Genomic DNA, 20,541 nt, shown 5'->3' with positions numbered 1-20,541 from the left:
TACAGATGCGACAAGAGGAAGAGAAAGAAACAGACTTAATTCTGCAATTTTCGAATTTCAGATGTGGATTATATAACGGGTGACAATTTCTTCGATGTGCTCGATAATGGCGTGATTGTCTGTCGACTGGCAAGGGTTATCCAGGAAAAAGCGAGATCCGCGATAGAAGCTGGACGAGTTAAAGGAGTAAGTATATTACTAGTCATACACTGAGAAAAGTCTCATAATTTTATAAACCAATATTTTATTTTTCTGAGCACACATATTTTTCAGTAATTATATTTTTGCATCAAAACGCATAATGTATTCGTCATAAACAAAACTTCTTTCTTCGATATTATTTTATACAATAATATGACAATAAAGACAATTTTATGCAATAATATTAAATTATTCCTAAAAATCTGTATCGTCAGAATTTGTGATTGGAGAAAATATTTCGATACAATACAAATTCTAAACTCTTTCTATTTTTGCAAAAAAAACATGGAGAAACTATTGTTGCAGTCGGTACCAGTGATACGTGGCCGTTGCTGGGAAAATGCCGCACGTCGCAGCTTCTTCTCCCGCGACAATATGGAGAACTTTATACAATTCTGTCGGCGGCTGGGCGTCCACGAGAATCTCCTCTTCGAAAGTGACGATCTCGGTAAAGTTCGGCACAATTAATTTTAATGCACGCGAATTAAGTAGAGACTCATCGCCGCGCGTCGCTGTTCATTTTATCGGGCAACTTTCAACGAGACACAATTTAAGCGCGTACCCGCTTTTAAGTTGATGGGCGGTAATTAGGAAAAACACTGTAATCGACTCGCGCAATCCTGCGGTGGACGTGCATGTCGTATAAATTATGATCCAGAGGTATGCAAATCCGGAGCGATCGCGAAGCGAGAGTAATCGCTGCGCTGATTGTGCGCGATTTTGAGGAAAGTGGAACGGATTCACGCTTCTTTGAAGATCAGAATGCTTTCTCACTCGATCAACTTTAATTCATCGAAAACAATGCAATTACATAAATGACATAATAGTGTAATTAATAATGCAATAAATAACATAACAAGAAGGTCGCCTTTGAAACGAAAGCTCAGTGCATCTTATTGTATTATTGTAGCAACGTGGTGACTTGAATACAATAATAAATAATTATTAATAAGGATATATGTTAAATATTGTCATTTTGTACGATTAATCTCTTTACAGTCTTACACGGTCAACCACGGAATGTAGTGCTATGTTTATTGGAAGTCGCACGACTGGCGGCTAAATATTCTCTAGAACCACCTGGACTCGTGCAACTCGAGAGGGAAATCGCGGCGGAGCAAGAAAGGGATCTTCACTGTTTGTCTGACAGCGGTATATCTCACAGCAGCCTCTCTTGGCAACTTCAATCACCGTCACCGACCGCTACGCCCAGACCGCCGGAGAAGATCAAACACAGCAGGTAAATAAATCGTATATTTCAAGCCCATATAAAGTTGAAATTTTCGAATATCATTGCTTGATCATTCTAGTATGTAATCCGACAATCTCGCAACTGATCCCATCACGTATCTTCAACGTGTTGCGTACAATGGTAACGGTCGACAAAGCGATGAGAAACCGAAACTTAACCGTTACAGCATGTATAAGTTATTCGCTCGCATAATTTCTGTTTCGCTTACGCGCACCGCATTTGAAATGACGTCCAGTACTTCGAGATATATATTCCGGTTCGTTTACGATAATAGATTTCTTCGTCATGTTAACACCACTGTCTGAATGGGCAATTTTGCGAGGTGTGAGGAGAAGACGGAATCGCGTCGTAATGCAATTCCATAGGAGTGGCTGAATTTTATAGCATGCAAAATATTTTATGATACCAACGTCAAAAGTTGCGATAATTGCCACATTATGCTAGACTGAATAATCAGAATTAATATTCATTTATTGAACTGTTACTTTCCAGTATGGGAGATAAATTTCATCTAAACAGTTCAATAGAATGAATATTAATTCTGATATGTATAATATCTGATCATTTTATATTTTATTGTAGATAATGGAATTTTATTATTGTAGATATTGGCTATAATTGCGATTTATTTTTTACAATGACAATTGACATTTCAACTATCGTTGATATTTTTACAAAATCTGTCTAAAATATATTATTTCTTATCCTTTATATTTTTATGTGATTTCTCTCTAACTCTCAAATCATGTGTGATAATGAACCAATCATTGCGATTTTTATAAATAAAATATAAAAAGATATTCCTGAATTTATTGCCTATATTATGGGACAATTGGAATATTCTGTGGAAGCATTTGAGAGTTTTTTTATTGTGAATCGTAATGTTTAGCTCGGCGTCCGAAGTCGCGACGACGGCCACGCGATGGTTGGATCCCGTGACCGATGCTACGCACGAACCTGAAATGCGAAGATCCGTTAGCGACAATGGTCCGACTGGAAGTGACGGCGTGCCGAGTGACACTACCGAGGACGACTGGTCCCGCGGCAGCGCCGAGGATCCGGACGAAGTTCCATCGCCGTCGAGTTCGCCGTCACCTTCGCCGGCCGAGCCACCGGAGCACACTGGCCCGATAACAGAGCTCGATCGCAAGGTATCATAAGCAAAATGTTCTACTTTCACATGGAAGTTTCAATAGCAGACACTTTGAGAATTTCAAGTTTCGAGCTACAACTCTCTCTGTTTTCTCCATTCGATGATATTATCTTATCATCGGGCCTCTACGTATCGCGTTATATCTATAATAGTTTTCAATAAGAGTACCTCGCGAATAAATAAAATTAATTTTTTCCTCGGAAATAAAATTCCGATATTCAAAGATTAACGCGCGATATATTATGCGGAGACGATGCTTCCTTCACGAAGGAAAATGCACGCGGGTAAAATTGAATAATTTATATCTTCCTTATTAATGTTAATATTACTTCTGTAACGTCCTCGCACGTTGTTTCACTTATATGCTCGCGTATCTCGTGCGTGTCGTTGAGAAAATCTTGGTTTTACGAGTTGTTATACTCCCGTCTCGCGCTGCATTATAATTATTATCGTGCGAGAGGAAAAAATGCATAGTTGGAGGAAGGAACGATGGGAGAATCGGCGTTTTCTCGCGCACGTTTTCCATGCACGCGTGTCAAATACCTTCATGCCTAGCAGCGGAAGTTCCACTACGTATCTTTGACTCTTTTTACTCCTCGCTGCGACGACACGTCGAAGCGATTTATCTCGCGTGACATGATCAATCGCTCTTCGTCCTTACAACAGGCGACAACGAAGGCCTGATGCACAGAAGATCGTCTAAATATACTCTATATCCCTTCATTTTAAATGCAGTATCTTCGGCATCGCATGCTTTTATTTTTCTTCTTTTTGTCTACAGGTGCGAAGAGCTACCGAGGCCATCCAGAGACTCTGTCAATGCCCATCAGGAAAATGCTCCAAACTGAAAGTGCGCAAAGTCGGCGAAGGCCGCTATCACATCGCGGGACGTAACGTCTTCATCAGAGTACGTATATATCTTTTGACATTTTATATATATAAATAATAATTTTATAATATTAAAAAATTACTAAAAAATCGAGAAATTACTATAACAACAATATAACAATTTAAAAACTACTTTTATTCAAGGCGAATTTTACTTCTTCTCGAGTACTATAGCCTCTCGTTATTTAAGAACTGTAGCCCGAAAATCTCTCTCTTCTCTTTCTTTATTCATAACACGTCGCGGTGATCCTATAAACCTGCCGTTAACGACCACGACGCTGACGTGTTCGCAGCTTCTCAAGGGGAGACACATGATGGTGAGAGTGGGCGGCGGATGGGATACCCTGGAACATTTCCTGGCGAGGCACGACCCCTGTCAGGTGAGGGTTCTTAACCGCGAGAGCACGCCGCCTCCCGCCCGCGGCACCAAGCACGACAGCTTCCTGCACATTCGGGCCAAGTATCGCAGCCCGCCGTTGGAGCCGAGCCTCTCACGTCGGTCGCTGGCCTAAGAGCACGTAGTGCCTAATCATGCGATCACGCGACCCCTCGGGCTGCTCGCACGCGTGGCGCACATGCGAAATTGATATCGTGGTTTCCGGCACTCAGCTATCGCATCTTGCCGCGTACATACCATATAAGAGCACTCGATATTCTCAACTCTGATGAACACGTCGATCACTCGGCGTGTTAAATGATGCGACGAAACGTGGCAGCTCGTGTATTACCGTAATAAGAAGGCAATTCACGTGGTTTTCGCGCACGATACATTCCTTTTTTCCAGCATTACGCTCGATGAGCCGAAGGAGATGAGGGAAGAAAGACGCCGCGGATCGTCTCAAGAGCTTGCGGTTGTTCTCATGCACATTCCGATATTCATGTATGCTATTTGCGAGGTATCTTTGCAGGCCGAATCTCTCACCGGTATCGCTCACGTCAGTTTACACAATGCGATACCTCTTTTATTCTCGTATTTGCTATACATCTTCAATTGTGTCACGTGCATATATTTGTCACGCATGTATGTACGTGTTATTTGTAGGTCACGGTGTAAGAGCGCACACGAATCACATTATTTTTATTGTGTACATTGTGTCAGGTGTTTGAAAAGCGTGTCGAAGTATATCCTCGCTGATACGCTGCTGGTTTTTGAAGATGGCAGTGTGATTATGAATAATCAAAGTTTTATATCCAAGATTGTATAATTCCATAACTCGGGAAACTTTGATTATTCGATATTTATCAACGAATATATATATATGTGCTTCCATCTCTTGAATCACTTCTCTTCAGGTACTAACATAATTAACGTCTATATCTGGAAATTCTTCGACAAAGTCTAGAAAGTGTGTTGCACTCGATAATAATAGTGTTAAGAACGCAATGACCAAATTTTATTTTTAGAACTATGTCACATCATGATGTAATCATTATAATAATAATAATAATAAAATAGTGATTTGAATAAATATCCATTTAAGCTCAAACATTGTGCCCTTGTACGTGCAATAAAAAAAACAAAAGTGCAATTAAAGTCTCAGGTAGATAATCGTCTATATAAATGTATCACGCCTTAAAAAAGATCGATAAATTTTTTTCTCGATCAAATTTCTTTTTGCAATATTACTACAGTATTTTTCTTTAAATAATTGTACGAATTTTACAAAATTCTTATAATCATGCTAAGTTGTAAATTTTAATTATTAATAACGTAGTTTTCTTGACATTCAATCCTATTCGGCTTTCAACTTTGGTCATTGCTCTATACCAATATAGTCTTATAATGCACTGTCATATTTTGCGACGAGCACGCAAAATCAGACACTTATACATCGTAACAATCACACAGAATCGGCTAAATTTTTTTTTATATATTAGATTCAATATCTTGAATGTTTATAAGAATTGCTATTATATCTAAACTAATATATTACTAGTATAACTAGTATATTAAACTCGATAAATGAATTGTGCGTTATTATAAGCCGATATTTTGATAAAATTATGTAATTATATGATTATGTCTATTAACACATTTGTATTCCAAATTTCTTAAAATGTACATTATTTCCTTCTTTCTTTTTATTTAGATATAATAATCAATAATCAACTTACAAATCTTATTTTAGCCGATTCTGAAATTTATTGATACACTTTAGCATTCAATTAATATCTAATACAACTTGTATCGCCTAACATGTAAAATGCTTAATTGCCTCAAACGTATATGTTTTGTACTTTTATAAAATATTTAGAATAAGGAATATAATATATATACACCGGCGCATTTTCTGCCGAATTAATTAAATAGTATAATTATTCCACTTACAGAAGTGCAAGAGCACAGTATGCAAAGGAATACCAAAGCAGAGAAACACGCGACGAGTAATGTCAGCTCGTTGAAGCTAATTAAGTTGTGATTCGTTTATTTGTTGCGCTGAAAGATTGTAATTGTGTGTTTCACGAATCGATATCCTTTATGAATTATAAATAATCAATTCTCTCACTGCGTTCAATTATCCTTTGCGAAGCAGAATCAGTTAAATTGTGATTTGCACTGTAAAGTAATAAGCTTAGAATTTAGCGAGCTATTACAGGGCCTTACGTTACATAATATAATTATGTTATATAAACATAATTATACTTGCGAAGTTATTTCTTACGCGTAATTAAATCGCCCTGCCTAATTAAACTAATTTCGCCATATTATGTAATTGTAAATAATTGCCCCGACATATCGATAAATAGCTGATTTAAGTTAATCGTACCTGCTTTATACTGCGTATGTATATTAACGGATAAGTTACATGTTCTATATATTTAATAAGTTGTTTATATATGTTGTCAATGTCTTTTTATTAAAAATTACGTTATAGACATTCGATTTTTTCATTAAATACATGTACTTCGATGATATAAAAGAATATTATATAAATTTAGTTGGGGAAATTATTCTTTACAATAAGATGTTGGAACGATCTAACTGATAAATGTTATTTTAAAACAAGTTATAGTCTGCGTCAGTACGGCTTCGTAATTATTTGGCTATTAATCAGCATCGTAATAATATTATAAATGTATTAATGTAGACTTTGTTTTCGTAATTGTATTAAGCTTTTGTAAAAAAAAATTTTAATATATTGTCTAATATGTATACATTGTATACCACATATTATCTTAATCTATTCAACTAATTTGAAGCTACTATGTCGGTTGTTATATTTTGTTGAACAATAAAATATCTGACTGATATAAATCTCTGAAAATTACATGATTAATAAATTATCAACCATTTGGGTCAAATTCGTGTATTGCTATTCTTTTTTAAACAATCACATGGCGCAATTCAAGAAATATAAAATTATAAATGGTTTTATTTTATGTTGTATTGATATATTGAGTCAATGTAGTAAGTTTCATTTTTTGATAATGATTATTGATGATTATCTGGATAACTATACATGAAATTTTCTTTATTTTGTTCAAGTCTTTATTATACTTTAAAATTACTTATAATTGATAATTAGTTATAGGGAGATATATTTTTTACTTGTGTACTAAATATACATTTCATACAAATTCTATCAAATTTATTACAAATTAATTTGCGAACAAACGTTTGATTAAATATTTTCTTCTTATTGAAATTATTTCTACATAATAGAAAACATATGTGATTCGTATAATCCTTGGAAAAATTTTTGGTATGTATCATATAATATATAGACGTATAATATATATATCGCGCGTTCCCTCCCTCTCCTTTCGATAATATGAAATTTTAGAAAGCGAAAGCTTATGTTTACGATAGTTTCTTTTTTGTCTAACGACTCCTGGTGGGGAAAAGAAGTCGATCAAGTCATATGGCAGTGGCCATATTGAATTTTTGCCCCACTCTAGGTATTGACAGAGAAACTAACACCATGAAAACATGTTCTCTTTCTAGAATTTGTACAACTTTTTAGCTAAACACGAAGTCTATATATTATACATCTATGGCATGTATTTGATTAAATATACTATAAAATATAATAAAATTCAATGATATATAAAATATTTCAGTTATATAGTAATTAAAGTAATAATACTATTATTGAATAATACAATTAAAATGAATAATTATATTCAAATGGTATAAAAAGATGTGTTTGTGATAAAATACTTTTTACTTCTTTTTGCTTTTGCCTAACGTTAACGTATGATGTTGGGGTTGCTGCGCAAATTGCGCTTTTCGTCTATTAAATTCTAGTATATCATCCTCGAGTTTCTTACGACTTTCTTCTAATTTCTTTTTTTCTTCTGTATGATCTTTCTTTAATTTATCAAATTTACTGTGCAGCTAAAATATAATATGAGAAAAATTAGGAAAAAATGTAACAATTAGCAGCTATATTAAGATAATAAATATAATTTGGTGTATACTAATTTAATTAAAAATTTGCTACCTCTTTCTCTGCCTCTTTTAATTCAGCTTCTTTTTCCCTGACTCGAACAACAAACATCTGTCGCATTTCATCTTCTTTTTGTTGCAATTCTTGTAAATGAATGGATCTTTTTGCTTCACATGTCTGTTGAAAACTTACTGGCTTGTTATCACTATCAACGTCGCTGAAACCCATCTAAAAATTCATAACAAGCGGCAATAAGAAAATGTTCTCAATTAAAAATTTTGGTGTTTTCAACTTTTCAATAAACAATATAACATACTTGTTCTAATCTCTTTTTTCGATAAAGTTCATAATGGCGACAGTGAGTTTTTTCACGCATATCTTCCATATTAGTACTTATCAGCATCTCGCGAAGTTTTACAAAGTCACAATGAGATTCGTTTTCAACTGTAATATTAAATAAAGTGTTAATATATAGATATTTCTGATTTTTTCTTAAAAGTATAGACACTGTGAATAAAATTTATTGCTTTACCTTGAACTGTACCCCATGGATATTGACGGGAACGCATCATTTTATTTCCTACGCGAACGAAATCGGTGCTGCCAACAACGGCGAATGGTACATGGGTGTTCATAGTGGTATTTATATCTGATACAGTCTCATCATCAGTTGGAAATTGATAAATGTGTATTCCATTATTTTGCAATTCAGATATGATTTTGCTCTGAAATATAAATGAAAGCTTATAGTTTGCTTTAAAATTTAATAGAAGATTATAGTACAAATAGAATTAAAATAATCAAAATAATCTCAATGGAAATGCAACGTACCTTAAATTTCTGTAATTCAGTCTTTGATATTGTATCTGCTTTAGCAATAATTGGAATGATATTAACTTTGGTATCCAATTTTTTCATGCATACTAAATCAATGGATTTCAGGCTAAAAATATAAGTACATATATGAGATTAAAATAATCCATAATTTATTAATAATAAACCAATTTATGTAAGACTAATAAACTTACCCATGACCAGTAGGACATATGAAATAAAGGCAGACATGGATACGACTATCATGATAAGTTGCAAGATTACGCTTGATTTTTAATTCTTCTTGCAAATAAGCTTCAAATTGTGCATCTATATAATCAACTACTGCCTTGAAACTATCCTCTTTATTGATTTGATCACCATAACCAACTGTGTCAACAATAGTTAGCTTCAGTCTAACATTACTTTCTTGCAACTCATAGGTATGTGCTTTAAGCTTTACTGATGGCAAATTATGAGGGCTAGGACTAGATTCAAAACTTGTATTAAAGAGGGAATCCATAAGTGTGGATTTTCCAAGTCCAGTTTCACCTATTGAAACATATAAATTAATTCTAAATATATATCATATATTATTAAATAGACCTATATTAAATTAAATAAACATATAGCAGAATTATTAAAATCAAATTAATATTTGTCATACCAATACAGAGAATATTGAATAGAAATCCATTTTGTACTGATTTATTCACCAACTGACTGGGTAAACTGTCAAATCCAACATGACCTGATAATTTTAGAGTACGCAGCATAGACTCCATCTAATAATTGAAATTATATGTCATTATTATATTACAAAGAAGTAGAGAAAAACAGAAAGAGAGACAGAGAGAAAAAGAAAGTGTGTCCATAAATGGATGAAATAAATGCATTGAAGGAATGCTCAACTTGATGTACAGTTATGAAATGATTCCAAAGAGAGCCAACACCCTTGAATTTATGACCCACAGCCTTGTATAGATCTAGATATCCTGTTATAGTTACATATAACAATATTAAACATGCTTCAACAAAATGACTGTGTAGAAAAAAAATAAAAAGAAATTTAAATTTTAATTAAGAAATATGGATATCATTCTTTTAAATACTCTTAATACGAAAATGTATTAAATGAGGAGCAATTGCTTGATAGATCACATACATCGACATGATAGTCACAGATACACTCGACCCGATTATTTAACAAAATAATATGATGCTATGTTTGTAGCATTGGCAGAAGGAGGCTCGATGCAAAGATGAGAAAATCTTCGTAGTACCTTAGCACGGTCAATATCTTCTGTCGCCATTTTTCCTGGGGGTTCGTTGCGAACACGACGCGAATGAGTATGGGCAGAAAGAAGCCTAAGAGCGGCCATTCCGGAGCACCCCAGAGATATTTATCAAATCTCGTTTAATACCGCCATCTACATCTATTTCGGAGGCTATGTAGAATTACGTAACCGAAGTTACTTTTCGACACCATCGGTAAAATCATTGTTCGATCTATCAGGATCTATGTAGCACGGATTCACACCAAACAATGATCTTGCCAGCAATCTCGAAGAGCTATCCTAGTTACATAATTCCACGTGGCTTCTAACATGAATGTAGATGGCAATAATAAATGAGACTTGGCAAAATGACTGCTCTCGGCTACTTTAGACTGACATCGCGACTCACAACCAGTTCCAATTTGAAGTACGCATGCTCTTACTGCAGCTGTCAACGCGAAATATTATCAATAAGGTGTAGAGTATTTGTTTAGCGGCAATTAAAGTGGAGTGCGTAAATTGGTTCGATTCGGTTTGATTTGCGCATCGTAAATTCCATGCATCTACGATTTCTTGCCACGATCAGGTGATAAATAATAGCCCGAGATCATTATCGGACTAATTTGCAATTTAATTGTAGCATGAATCTAATGAAAAAATATACATATATTTGAATTTCTCATGTTGAAGAAAGTTTAAAAGCGTGACTTTCGTGATTATTATATTATCAGAGATCTTTTCTTTTTCCTTATACAGGGTGACCCATTTTAACTTAGGCAGCCAAATAACTCGAAAAATAAGCAAGATAGAGAAAAATGTTTTAGACAAAAATTGTATGGTTTCGAGGGGGCCATAAGATGGTATCATTGGTTTGACCTTGAAGAGTCATTTGAAGGTCACGTGAAGGTCACTTCAATTTTTTTAAATGGAACATCCTATATATTTTTGTACATTCTTGTAGCTCATCTCGAGAGCTTTCCAAAACACTATAATTAAGTACATTTTTGTTAAGTACTTTTTGAGTTATGAGGCTTGAAATAATTTCTTAATTTTACATAAACCGTAAAATATCTTGTAAAATATTCATTTTTCGATTACCTTACCTTAATAGTTTTATGTACAAAATAATGAGAGGAATCAATTGGTGTAAAGAAAACACATAGTTGTTTCGAAGAAAAAATATGTAATTTGCAATTAACAATTCCATATTTTTTCTTAAAAACAACTATGTGTTTTCTTTACACCAATTGATTCCTCTCATTATTTTGTACATAAAAGTATTAAGGTAAGATAATCGAAAAATGAATATTTTACAAGATATTTTACGGTTTATGTAAAATTAAGAAATTATTTCAAGCATCATAACTCAAAAAGTACTTAACGGAAAGGTACTTAATTATAGTGTTTTGGAAAGCTCTCGAAATAAGCTACAAGAATGTACAAAAATATATAGGGTATTCCATTTAAAAAAATTGAAGTGACCTTCACGTGACCTTCAAATGACTCTTCAAGGTCAAACCAATGATACCATCTTATGGCCCCCTCGAAACCATACAACTTTTGTCTAAAACATTTTTCTCTATCTTGCTTATTTTTCGAGTTATTTGGCTGCCTAAGTTAAAATGGGTCACCCTGTATATTATACGTATAAACAAATTAAAATATTTCTTGCAGAAAAGATTCTATTTCAGATATGCTAATATAATAAGTATAATAATAGTGTGATAATATAATGAGATGATAGAATGTAGTATATAAATATTCTTTTCAATTTGACCTTTCAGACAGACATGCACGATGAATTAAATTTCAATTAATGTCGATCACTACTGTAAGTAATTATGACATCGACTCGAGTCTATCGCTTTCTTCATAGTTCTCACAACCTGCAATTAAATTTCAATTAGCTTCGAGACGTTCGTTAACGTTTTCCTAGTACTGTGATTTCTATACCGAGATACGAGTTTGTATATTCCGCCGACGCGAGATCGCGCGCGGGCGCGCGCGCGCGCGCGACGCGTCGTTGCGGCGCCGAACGTTGGTATCGCCGGCATGCGCGCGTGTGTGCGGCGGTGTCCGCGGTGTCGCTGCCTAGGAACATTCGGGCCGGCGTGGCTGGCAGACCCCTCACAACAGTGCCCACTTTCTAACATGGCAGATCAATTTGTGTTGTATTATCATGTGACGGCGAAACGCTCCCGTTGATAGGACCGTAACCTCGTGCGAGAAGCGATCGTAGTCGACCGGTTAGCTCGCGAGTGTTGACGCGCGACGCGACGCGGTCGCGTTAAACGCCGTCGCGATGGCGGACCTCAAGAGCCCGCCGTTTAGTGACATCAAGCGGCCCGAGGAGGTGGTTGCGATGGCGATGAACGACAGCCTCAAGTTCGCCGTGCTGATCGGCCTGATCGAGGTGGGACAGGTGTCGAATCGGGAGGTTGTCAACACCGTGCTGCACCTGGTGAGTTGGAGTAAGCGCGTCGACGGACGAAGCGGCGCGGGATGCACCCGGTGCCGTCGTCGTCGTCGTCGTCGCAGCCGACGTCAACGTCGACGTCGACCTCGGCACCGTGGCTTCGCCCTGGCTGCGATTCCCGCCGCCTCGTCGTCGTCGCGACGACCAATCGACAGCAAGTGACAGCGGGCGAACTGTCAAACGCTTGCCCCCCGCGCTTGCGATCGTCCGCGGCGACGATCCGCCGCTTCTCCGGAGAGAATCGTTCTCTTCGATCGGAAAACCGCGGCTTCGATATATGCTCTTGGCCGCGTGTTTTTCCGATTTACCTTATATGTATGTCATTTATAATACGTCGATCGCGTCAGCAGCCAGCAGACCTTGGAAGTTTATTAGCATAGTTTCACCTTTACATTACGTCGATGACGTTAAACTTTTCTCTTTTTAATCCTGCTTCGATTTTATATTTGGGAGAAATATTGTCATTAAGTCTCTACATTTTAGCAGTACATTTGATAATGAATATTTGTTTAATATTTTAATATTATATACATCGTCAATATATGTTTATTGCGATAGCGAAGAGAACTTGGGGTCAATTATTAAAGCGGTAACTTAATGCAAACACTGAAACCCGATGTATTATTCCACCTCAGCGAAGGACCATATTCCGTCACTGCATCGTACATTAAGCCTCAAAATGTGCCGTATGATAATCGATTGTCATAATGGGCAAACATATGCTAGTATTGGCGGTTGCGTTTGCTAAATATGGGAAATGTGTACGGATTCGCATTCGCAACGAGACAAGGACGTCGTACATAATTACGCAAGCGTAATTATCATCGCATTTGCAAATGGATGGATGAGTTGCGAATTCGCGGAAGTATACGACACGCTTATGTCGATTCAGCCTACGTTGTCGCCTCGCCTACAACTTGTCGATTTTTTCGCGGAGAATGATGACATATGTACCTGTCATTAAAGAAAATGCCTGGGAATGCGAATCTCCGGAGGATGAATCGAGGCGTGAATCTTGGTCGTTTTTTTTTCCTTTTTATTGCCGAGAGCGATCGCGCGCTTTATTCGCGTCGCATCGCGTATATTGCCTCGCATTTATTTCAACGGCGTTGCGCGATCACGCTTACGTGGATTTTTACGTGGCCACGTAGAACGACGTGTTCTTATCAGCGCCGCTCGTCAATCGTCCTTCGCGAGTCGGACACGATATACTATCGAGTATTATTATCGAGAGATCGCGCGCCTGTTAAATTACTCGCGACGAATCGCGCCAAGTTTATCCATGTGACAGACGAATCACTCGTCGATGAGCACTTGTGGACACGGAAAGATCGGAGCACTCATAAACGAGCGTACGCGTGAACCCGCGGAACACTCGTCCGCAAATATCTCGCACGTGGCGCCGATTAACGACTAACGTCGGCTCTCTACGAGCTGCATTTAAAGTCACTTATGCTACCATCGGGACTGCCGTTGTTCGAGCACGCGTTTCTTCTCTCGAACTTATAGAGCCTCCCGTAAAATTTTTATATTTATATTTAACCTCGTTCGATGTATGTAGCCTCTCTTGTGAGCGCTTGGAAGGACGTACACATCGTTCGCGTGAACTGGAACACCCTCCTCTGTGAGGGAATACTCGTGTAAAATATACAAAAAGAATCTCCATCCACTTTTTGTCGCGGTTTAATTTTAAAATGTTGCCATTTTTACATAGCTTTCATTAAATTTAACGATGTTTAATTTGCAAGATTAATAACGTTAAAGAATGTTGGGTCACGTAATTTGTAGGTATTTGCTCGCTTCGAATGGATATTGTTATCGTTATTGGTAACTAAAATTGATTCCAACTATTTGGAATAAGTACACACAACTATTCATTCAAATTGCAAATGTATAAATTGTAATGTACGATGATAATAACACGCGTGAGGAATACTGGAATACCTCTGGTAAATTTACTACATTATATCTATTATATGCGCTCGTATATTTCTAAATTGTGTATTACAAATGGAATATATGTATTTCACTCGCAATTTGTATTCTCGTAAACATTCGTATTTCAACATCGGTTGAACATTCCATATTATCGATTTCGGTTATATTGTTATTCTATCTCTCCTCCTCTCCCCCTTTCCCTCTCTCCCCCCTCTCTCTCTCTCTCTCTCTGTCTCTTTTTCTTTCACCTTCAACATTTTTGGGAGTAAGCAAAAATTGATTTCCTATGATAATACATCGTCATCATTTAATAATGTTGCTGTCGCGATTATTAACGATCAGGCAGGCGTGACCATCAAGGCTAATATCAAACAGCAAGTTTCGAATTTGTTCGATCGAATTGGTTAGCAGTTGTCCGCAATCGCGCGGATTAATACCTATTGTATAAGCTGTGGTATTTAATCTTTGCGCGAATATATTTAGAGATTGTAGTAATTAAGTCGTTACATATGTAACATCTAATTGAAAAGCTATCAAATATTTATATTGATATATAATCGATCATTTTATTACATTTCACATAAATTATATAGCTCTTTTACAGTTTTAAAATAACACAGAATTGTTTCTCATAAAATTTTACTTTGATTTTATAATATTGTCATTCAAGTTTTGCATGTTACAGCAATTTAAAAACTGAAAAAATTTGAATGATATTACTTTATCATATTATATATATACGTGTGTGTGTAACGCTGTAGGAACTTAAATTCTATATTTATAGAGTAAATTATTTTATCGGAAAGATTAATATTAGCATCTTAAATTTAATATTTCAATTTCATTATATATTGTATACTTTTCTTAAATGATTTAAAATATTCTTTTGGAACATAAATTTTTTTAAATTTATGAATGTAATGATTTAAAGCTTGATATAATAGATTAACGATATATTAATATCAAATTACTATGTAGTTTATGTTCGCAGTTTGTAACAGTTATTAATGTGAACTGTGATACTTAAAAACATATTGATTTTAAAACGTGATATGTTTGTAAAAATGCTGTCAGGAGATTAAATAAATTTAGACTATGCCGTCAATATTTTTGATAAATGTTTTAGCTTCTTTAATGCTTCTTTGAGTTGTAACGTTTGACTAGTTTTCGTTATATTTGTGAGAGTATTTATATATAAATAATTTATACGTGAAGCAAAACATGTTAGAAAATATTAATTATGATATATATATATATATATATATATATATATATATATATATAGTATATCAATTGTGATAAAAAATTGTATAATAATAATCTATTTTATTCCAAAAACTCACTTTTTTGCAAAATGGCACGGATTTTTCCTGAATCCTATTTTTTTATCTGATGAAAATTCCTAATGGGTCATTGTACCATCAATTGACAATAGCTTCTACAATTGGAAATCGAAGCAATGCGTTTACATAGACGTTTACATATTTGGCATCGATCGATATGATGAATGTCCATGCAATAATCAGGTGCAAATTTGCGATTCCAATTCATCACCTGACATTATTCATACCAGCTCGATTGTGTTCTACATCATTGTTCCACATTACTTTATAAGTCACTTGTAGTAGTCACTTTCTACAAAATATTTTATTTATACTTATGACATAGTTTTGTGCCGTGTGCGCGTAGCTTTGACTATCGTGTAGTCGGTGTTAATCGATTTGACTGCACATATCGTCTACATGCAAGCTTATTTTCAACCTCGGTGGGGTTCGTATCGGTAGCTTCTATTTATTTCCCTCGATTTACCTTTAGCGAAACGTTTTACGCACGATATTCACTTTTGTGTTATAAAATATAAGCGCGTTGTATACGCGATAAATTTTTTTTTACTACAAATAATTAAAGATTTTACTCTAATTAAATCTTTTAATTGTGAAAATAAAGTTATGACATTAGCTACATTTTGGAGTATTTTCATAAATTTGTTTGTTAAATAGAGAGAACGAGGATAAATCTTTTTTCGATATTATATTTGCGGTTATATATATTTTAAAATTTATATTATATATAACATTTCAAAATATTATATGTAATATTTCATTATTATATGTATAATATTAAGTAATATACATTATAAATAACATTATATGTATAATATTTCAATATTAAACAAAACAAGAAAGAGAGAAAAATAATATCAGATTAATAATGTTTTTCGTTTATATGAATATCCTCTAAATTTTTTATGTTGTTTGTTGCGTTTCGTTAAACAAAGAAAATAAAAATGGATAATTTGTACATCCAACATTTTTGTTTGTTTATGATATCTCCAGTATCGCTACATCTTGGCATAATTTTTATATCTTGTTTCCTTTCATATTTATTAATAATTCTTTTAATTAATTGAGCGATAACGAACCGCACAGGTTGCTTGTTTGTTCAGTCCGCGTTTCTCGAATCTCTTAACGTCGAAGCAATGTATTATTCGGTATTAATCGTTTTACATTCGCCTACCGCCGTAATCTTCCGCGATAATAGATTGCACAGGTTGTCGTAGAGAAGTAGTTCCTCGGTCGAATAAGCGATAACCGCGATTTCACGTGCCGCCGATAGTCCGTTGCTAATTGATCGAACAAAAGCGTGATTTTGCAATTTCCATATAAATCGAAATGTAGATTTCGATGCAAGAGCGAGAATATACGATCTATTACCATTGCCTGTTTCTACTTGTATATCGGATGCGATCTATATATTTATCGATCACGGATTTCATTCATACATGCAATGCGACGGACATGCACGCGTTTTGCTCGTGTACCGGCTGACGCAAATTGTCCAATGGGTGTAAATGGTAGAGAAAGATAAATAGAGAAAGAGAGATAAAAGTGTAAATAATGTGCTAAATTTTCAAAATTTTATTTTACGCGGAAATGAAAAAGCGGCCACAAATGCTATAGATACAGACAGAAAAAAGAACGATATTTTATTCGTGAAGTGGAAAAGTATAACGAAATTTTATGATTTAAATTTATAAAATTAGCACAAGTTGCTACAATCTTATCTTTTATGGAATAATACATCAAAGTACTTTGATAATGTAATAATTCCTGCGTCTGTTTTAACATACATTTCTTTTTTATACGCGGTACGTAATTACATTTGTGCAACTGCAGAATCTCATTTAAAAGCGATTTAAAAAAATATACGAAATGCACGTTATATATATCAGTTAAATAAACGTTCCGTATATGTGCGTGTAAATATATCATATTTTACAAGTATAATAGCACGCTATAATAACGTAATATAATTATATATCGTTACATTATTACGATTTAATCAATATTGCAATATGTTAAATTCTTAAAAGAATACGTGGAATTTATTGATTCTTTGCAGTTCTGATACAATGCCATGATAAACGTTATTAACGTTATTAATATATTTATTGTAGGGACTTTACTAAATCGATTTTATCGATCGGTTTTATCGAAGCTTCAGATATTTGATGAGCGTTTGCACAATCTCGTTCGCTTGATATTATTTTTCCTCGTTGGACATACCTGATAGAAGAGCGTTAATTGACGTACGGTCAACGAATAATGTCGATTCAAACACAATCGTCAAATGCACACTGCGCATAATTGAATGTCTGTCTGACCGCTGTATCATTAAGCTCTGTATACACCTCCGGCCGATTCAATTCGCGCAATTTGACCAATACTCGTCCTAATCGTCATTTTGCGGCAACACTTTACGTATCCAACATTAATATATTTTGTGAATCTAATGAATCTTTAGTTAATTCGTCAGAATGGTTATTAATTAATTTGAAGGCACGTTTTTATTTATCTCGCAACACGAAATGATCGACAAGCACAATAGGCAAACATCGGCGTGGGCTGAAGTATCGATAAGAGGAATGTAGCTTTTTTTTAGTTTCTACAATTATATAATATACACATAAGGTACCTTACGATAAGAATAGCATTTATTCGTTTGACGGTTTAAACATTTGGACACATGGTTAAGCTGTACTATAAAATAATACGTGTTCAATTACGTGAAAGTTTCGAAAAAATGATTGCATAAATCTTGAATAAATACATTTCTTTTCTCTCATTTTTTCGCGTCGTTTCTCGAGCTCGATTCAAGCAAATATTGTGTGATATCCAAGCGACATTCACTCTCATATCTGCGGGATATACGATTTGCCTCCTTCCTATGCGCGTGGCTGTGACTTGCGTGTCACACATTTATTGATTATCTCAGTTCGGATCCATCGCGGATAGCATCAATTATGAGGTATTAAAAACGCGCGCATACGGAATGTTTGGAGAACGTACTAGGTGCCGATGGTATCAGCACATAGGAGCAAACAACGAAGGGCGAGTACCGCCTAACGAGTTAGTCTGTAAATTAAATTTTCCTTCGTTCTCTCGTTTTATGATGCACGTGTACCTTTGTCGACATGAAACTGCAGCGAATTCGTTTATATAACGAATAATACTATTACAATGGACCTGAAAATAAAGTAACATACACATGTAACATTATATATCGCGCATTGAAGAAAAAAAAATGCGCTTTTCATTTTTATTATACCTTAATTCATCAGTCATCATTATTTGAACGGGCAATTGATAAATATTGCTGCATGGAGATGAGTTAGAATATCTGAGCACCTAAGCGCATCACGTCAGTTAATTAGATATCCCCAAGAAAAGCGAAACGCGCGGCACGTGCATGCAGTCAGTGACATGACTGGTGTTGGAATGGCGATGACATAACTGCGTCTTAACTTGATAAATTAATTGTGGTTGCGGTAACAGGTTGCATAGCGGACGCCGACCGTGACTCTGTATTCGCAGCGCATACGTCTATACAGGCATTAAGCTATTATCAAATCATAAGCGTCGCGTAACTATAGTTTGGCAATGCCCTTGTTTGTCGAGACAATACTGCCGAGATGTCAACACGCTACACGCATTTCATATGTAAAGTTAGCTATATCGCCCAGTTTTCTGCGCAATGGCGACAGACAATAGCATAATAAATAATAGCTAATAATAGTTAAGTTAATGCGCCGCGATGTGAATAACGATACAAAGTTATAGTTATATAAGTAGTTATATAATATATCTTTTTTTCCTTATATAAAGTTTCTTATTAAAGTTTTTTAAAGATAGTTTTAGAGAGCGCGTAATATTTTTTCACAATAAATATTGCTATGAGTACGCATTTTTGATACGAATGTACTTTATAGATAAAAATTTAATTCGCAGACAAGGTAAGCCTTCTACTCTGATAAAGAATTATTATCAAGCGTGTTTTTTTGCCACAGCCATTCGCAAAGGACTCGTACGATGTGATTAATGAAAGGCATTATTTCCGTCCATTAATTTTCATCCCGCATGTGTATTTGTAGAAGCGCCATTCCAACAATCGCGTTTGCCATAGCGCGAATCATTAATTACGATTTAACGACAACGAACCGTATTTCAGTACGCGATGAGATATCGATAATGGCTGCTCTTATATCGGTGCGTATCTCCCCGGAGGAACGTTGAATGATAAGCAAAGTTGTTATCGACACGTAATCGCGATAATCCCGCGGGACTTAGCGTTGCACGTATACTTATTTTCCGATTTCGTGCAACCGTCTCATTGATAGAGTTGATGCCTAAATATATCACCCTTCTTCGCATGCACTCATCTATTTGTATCATTATATTTATGTATTCATTCACATGTGTATGGAATGACAAAGATTTGCTCATGCAAATTAAGCGCTTAAGGAAAAGCCTTCAATTGTCTACATGAGAGAGCAAATACGTATTAATAGTACCTCATGTTTTTGTAAAAATTAATGATTAATTAATAATTAATTAGTTGAAAATTGAAATTGAAAATTAATGATTAATTAGTTAAAAATGGAGATTGAAAATTAAGATTGATTAGAGAAATTATTATTTTCCATTAATTTGCAGTTGATTTGTGTAAAAACATAATAAATTATTAAGTATTTTTAGTAACCCGCCATGTAGTCGATTCGTTCCTTTCTTACTATTAATCATACAAAAATCACGTAATATCGATTCTGACTATCGACACATGAGCACTTGTACGATTAATGGTTCAAGTTATAT

General features: G+C 35.1%; 3 protein-coding genes across 17 annotated transcripts in view; 2 read left to right on the top strand and 1 right to left on the bottom strand.

The window, feature by feature from the left end:
* The window catches only part of LOC145970080 (growth arrest-specific protein 2), a 28,420-nt gene extending 22,051 nt beyond the window's left edge, over nucleotides 1–6,369 (top strand). For 4 of the 5 annotated variants that reach the window (XM_083096530.1, XM_083096528.1, XM_083096531.1 and 1 more), the window contains 6 exons: nucleotides 62–186; nucleotides 508–649; nucleotides 1,201–1,441; nucleotides 2,343–2,604; nucleotides 3,388–3,513; nucleotides 3,788–6,369. In XM_083096530.1, coding sequence (XP_082952656.1) covers nucleotides 62–186; nucleotides 508–649; nucleotides 1,201–1,441; nucleotides 2,343–2,604; nucleotides 3,388–3,513; nucleotides 3,788–4,006 — 1,115 coding nt within the window. In that variant the 3' untranslated portion in view covers nucleotides 4,007–6,369. The remainder of the gene's footprint in view (nucleotides 1–61; nucleotides 187–507; nucleotides 650–1,200; nucleotides 1,442–2,342; nucleotides 2,605–3,387; nucleotides 3,514–3,787) is intronic. The other variant, XM_083096532.1, reaches the window with a different exon arrangement.
* A 689-nt stretch (nucleotides 6,370–7,058) lies between these two features.
* Septin2 (septin 2) overlaps nucleotides 7,059–20,541 on the bottom strand; it is a 175,148-nt gene continuing 161,665 nt past the window's right edge. For 2 of the 7 annotated variants that reach the window (XM_083096522.1, XM_083096526.1), the window contains exons 2-8: nucleotides 9,366–9,483; nucleotides 8,914–9,250; nucleotides 8,717–8,828; nucleotides 8,418–8,610; nucleotides 8,202–8,329; nucleotides 7,940–8,113; nucleotides 7,059–7,833 (exon numbers count right to left, since the gene is read on the bottom strand). In XM_083096522.1, the coding sequence (XP_082952648.1) occupies nucleotides 7,660–7,833; nucleotides 7,940–8,113; nucleotides 8,202–8,329; nucleotides 8,418–8,610; nucleotides 8,717–8,828; nucleotides 8,914–9,250; nucleotides 9,366–9,483 (1,236 nt within the window). In that variant the 3' untranslated portion in view covers nucleotides 7,059–7,659. Of the gene's footprint in view, nucleotides 7,834–7,939; nucleotides 8,114–8,201; nucleotides 8,330–8,417; nucleotides 8,611–8,716; nucleotides 8,829–8,913; nucleotides 9,251–9,365; nucleotides 9,484–9,610; nucleotides 9,694–9,863; nucleotides 9,956–9,981; nucleotides 10,717–20,541 lie in introns of those variants that run through there. The other 5 variants (XM_083096523.1, XM_083096521.1, XM_083096524.1 and 2 more) reach the window with 5 other exon arrangements.
* Rg (A kinase anchor protein rugose) overlaps nucleotides 10,394–20,541 on the top strand; it is a 333,149-nt gene continuing 323,001 nt past the window's right edge. For 3 of the 5 annotated variants that reach the window (XM_083096514.1, XM_083096515.1, XM_083096504.1), the window contains exons 1-2: nucleotides 10,395–10,561; nucleotides 11,760–12,436. In XM_083096514.1, coding sequence (XP_082952640.1) covers nucleotides 12,278–12,436 — 159 coding nt within the window. In that variant the 5' untranslated portion in view covers nucleotides 10,395–10,561; nucleotides 11,760–12,277. Of the gene's footprint in view, nucleotides 10,562–11,757; nucleotides 12,437–20,541 lie in introns of those variants that run through there. The other 2 variants (XM_083096508.1, XM_083096505.1) reach the window with 2 other exon arrangements.

This window comes from Camponotus vicinus, unplaced genomic scaffold (assembly GCF_025532165.1).
Source record: "Camponotus vicinus isolate PSW18456_S1 unplaced genomic scaffold, iyCamVici1.0 SCAF_4, whole genome shotgun sequence".
In the NCBI taxonomy this organism is placed as follows: domain Eukaryota; kingdom Metazoa; phylum Arthropoda; class Insecta; order Hymenoptera; family Formicidae; genus Camponotus; species Camponotus vicinus.
This window is presented reverse-complemented; position numbering and strand designations above follow the sequence as displayed.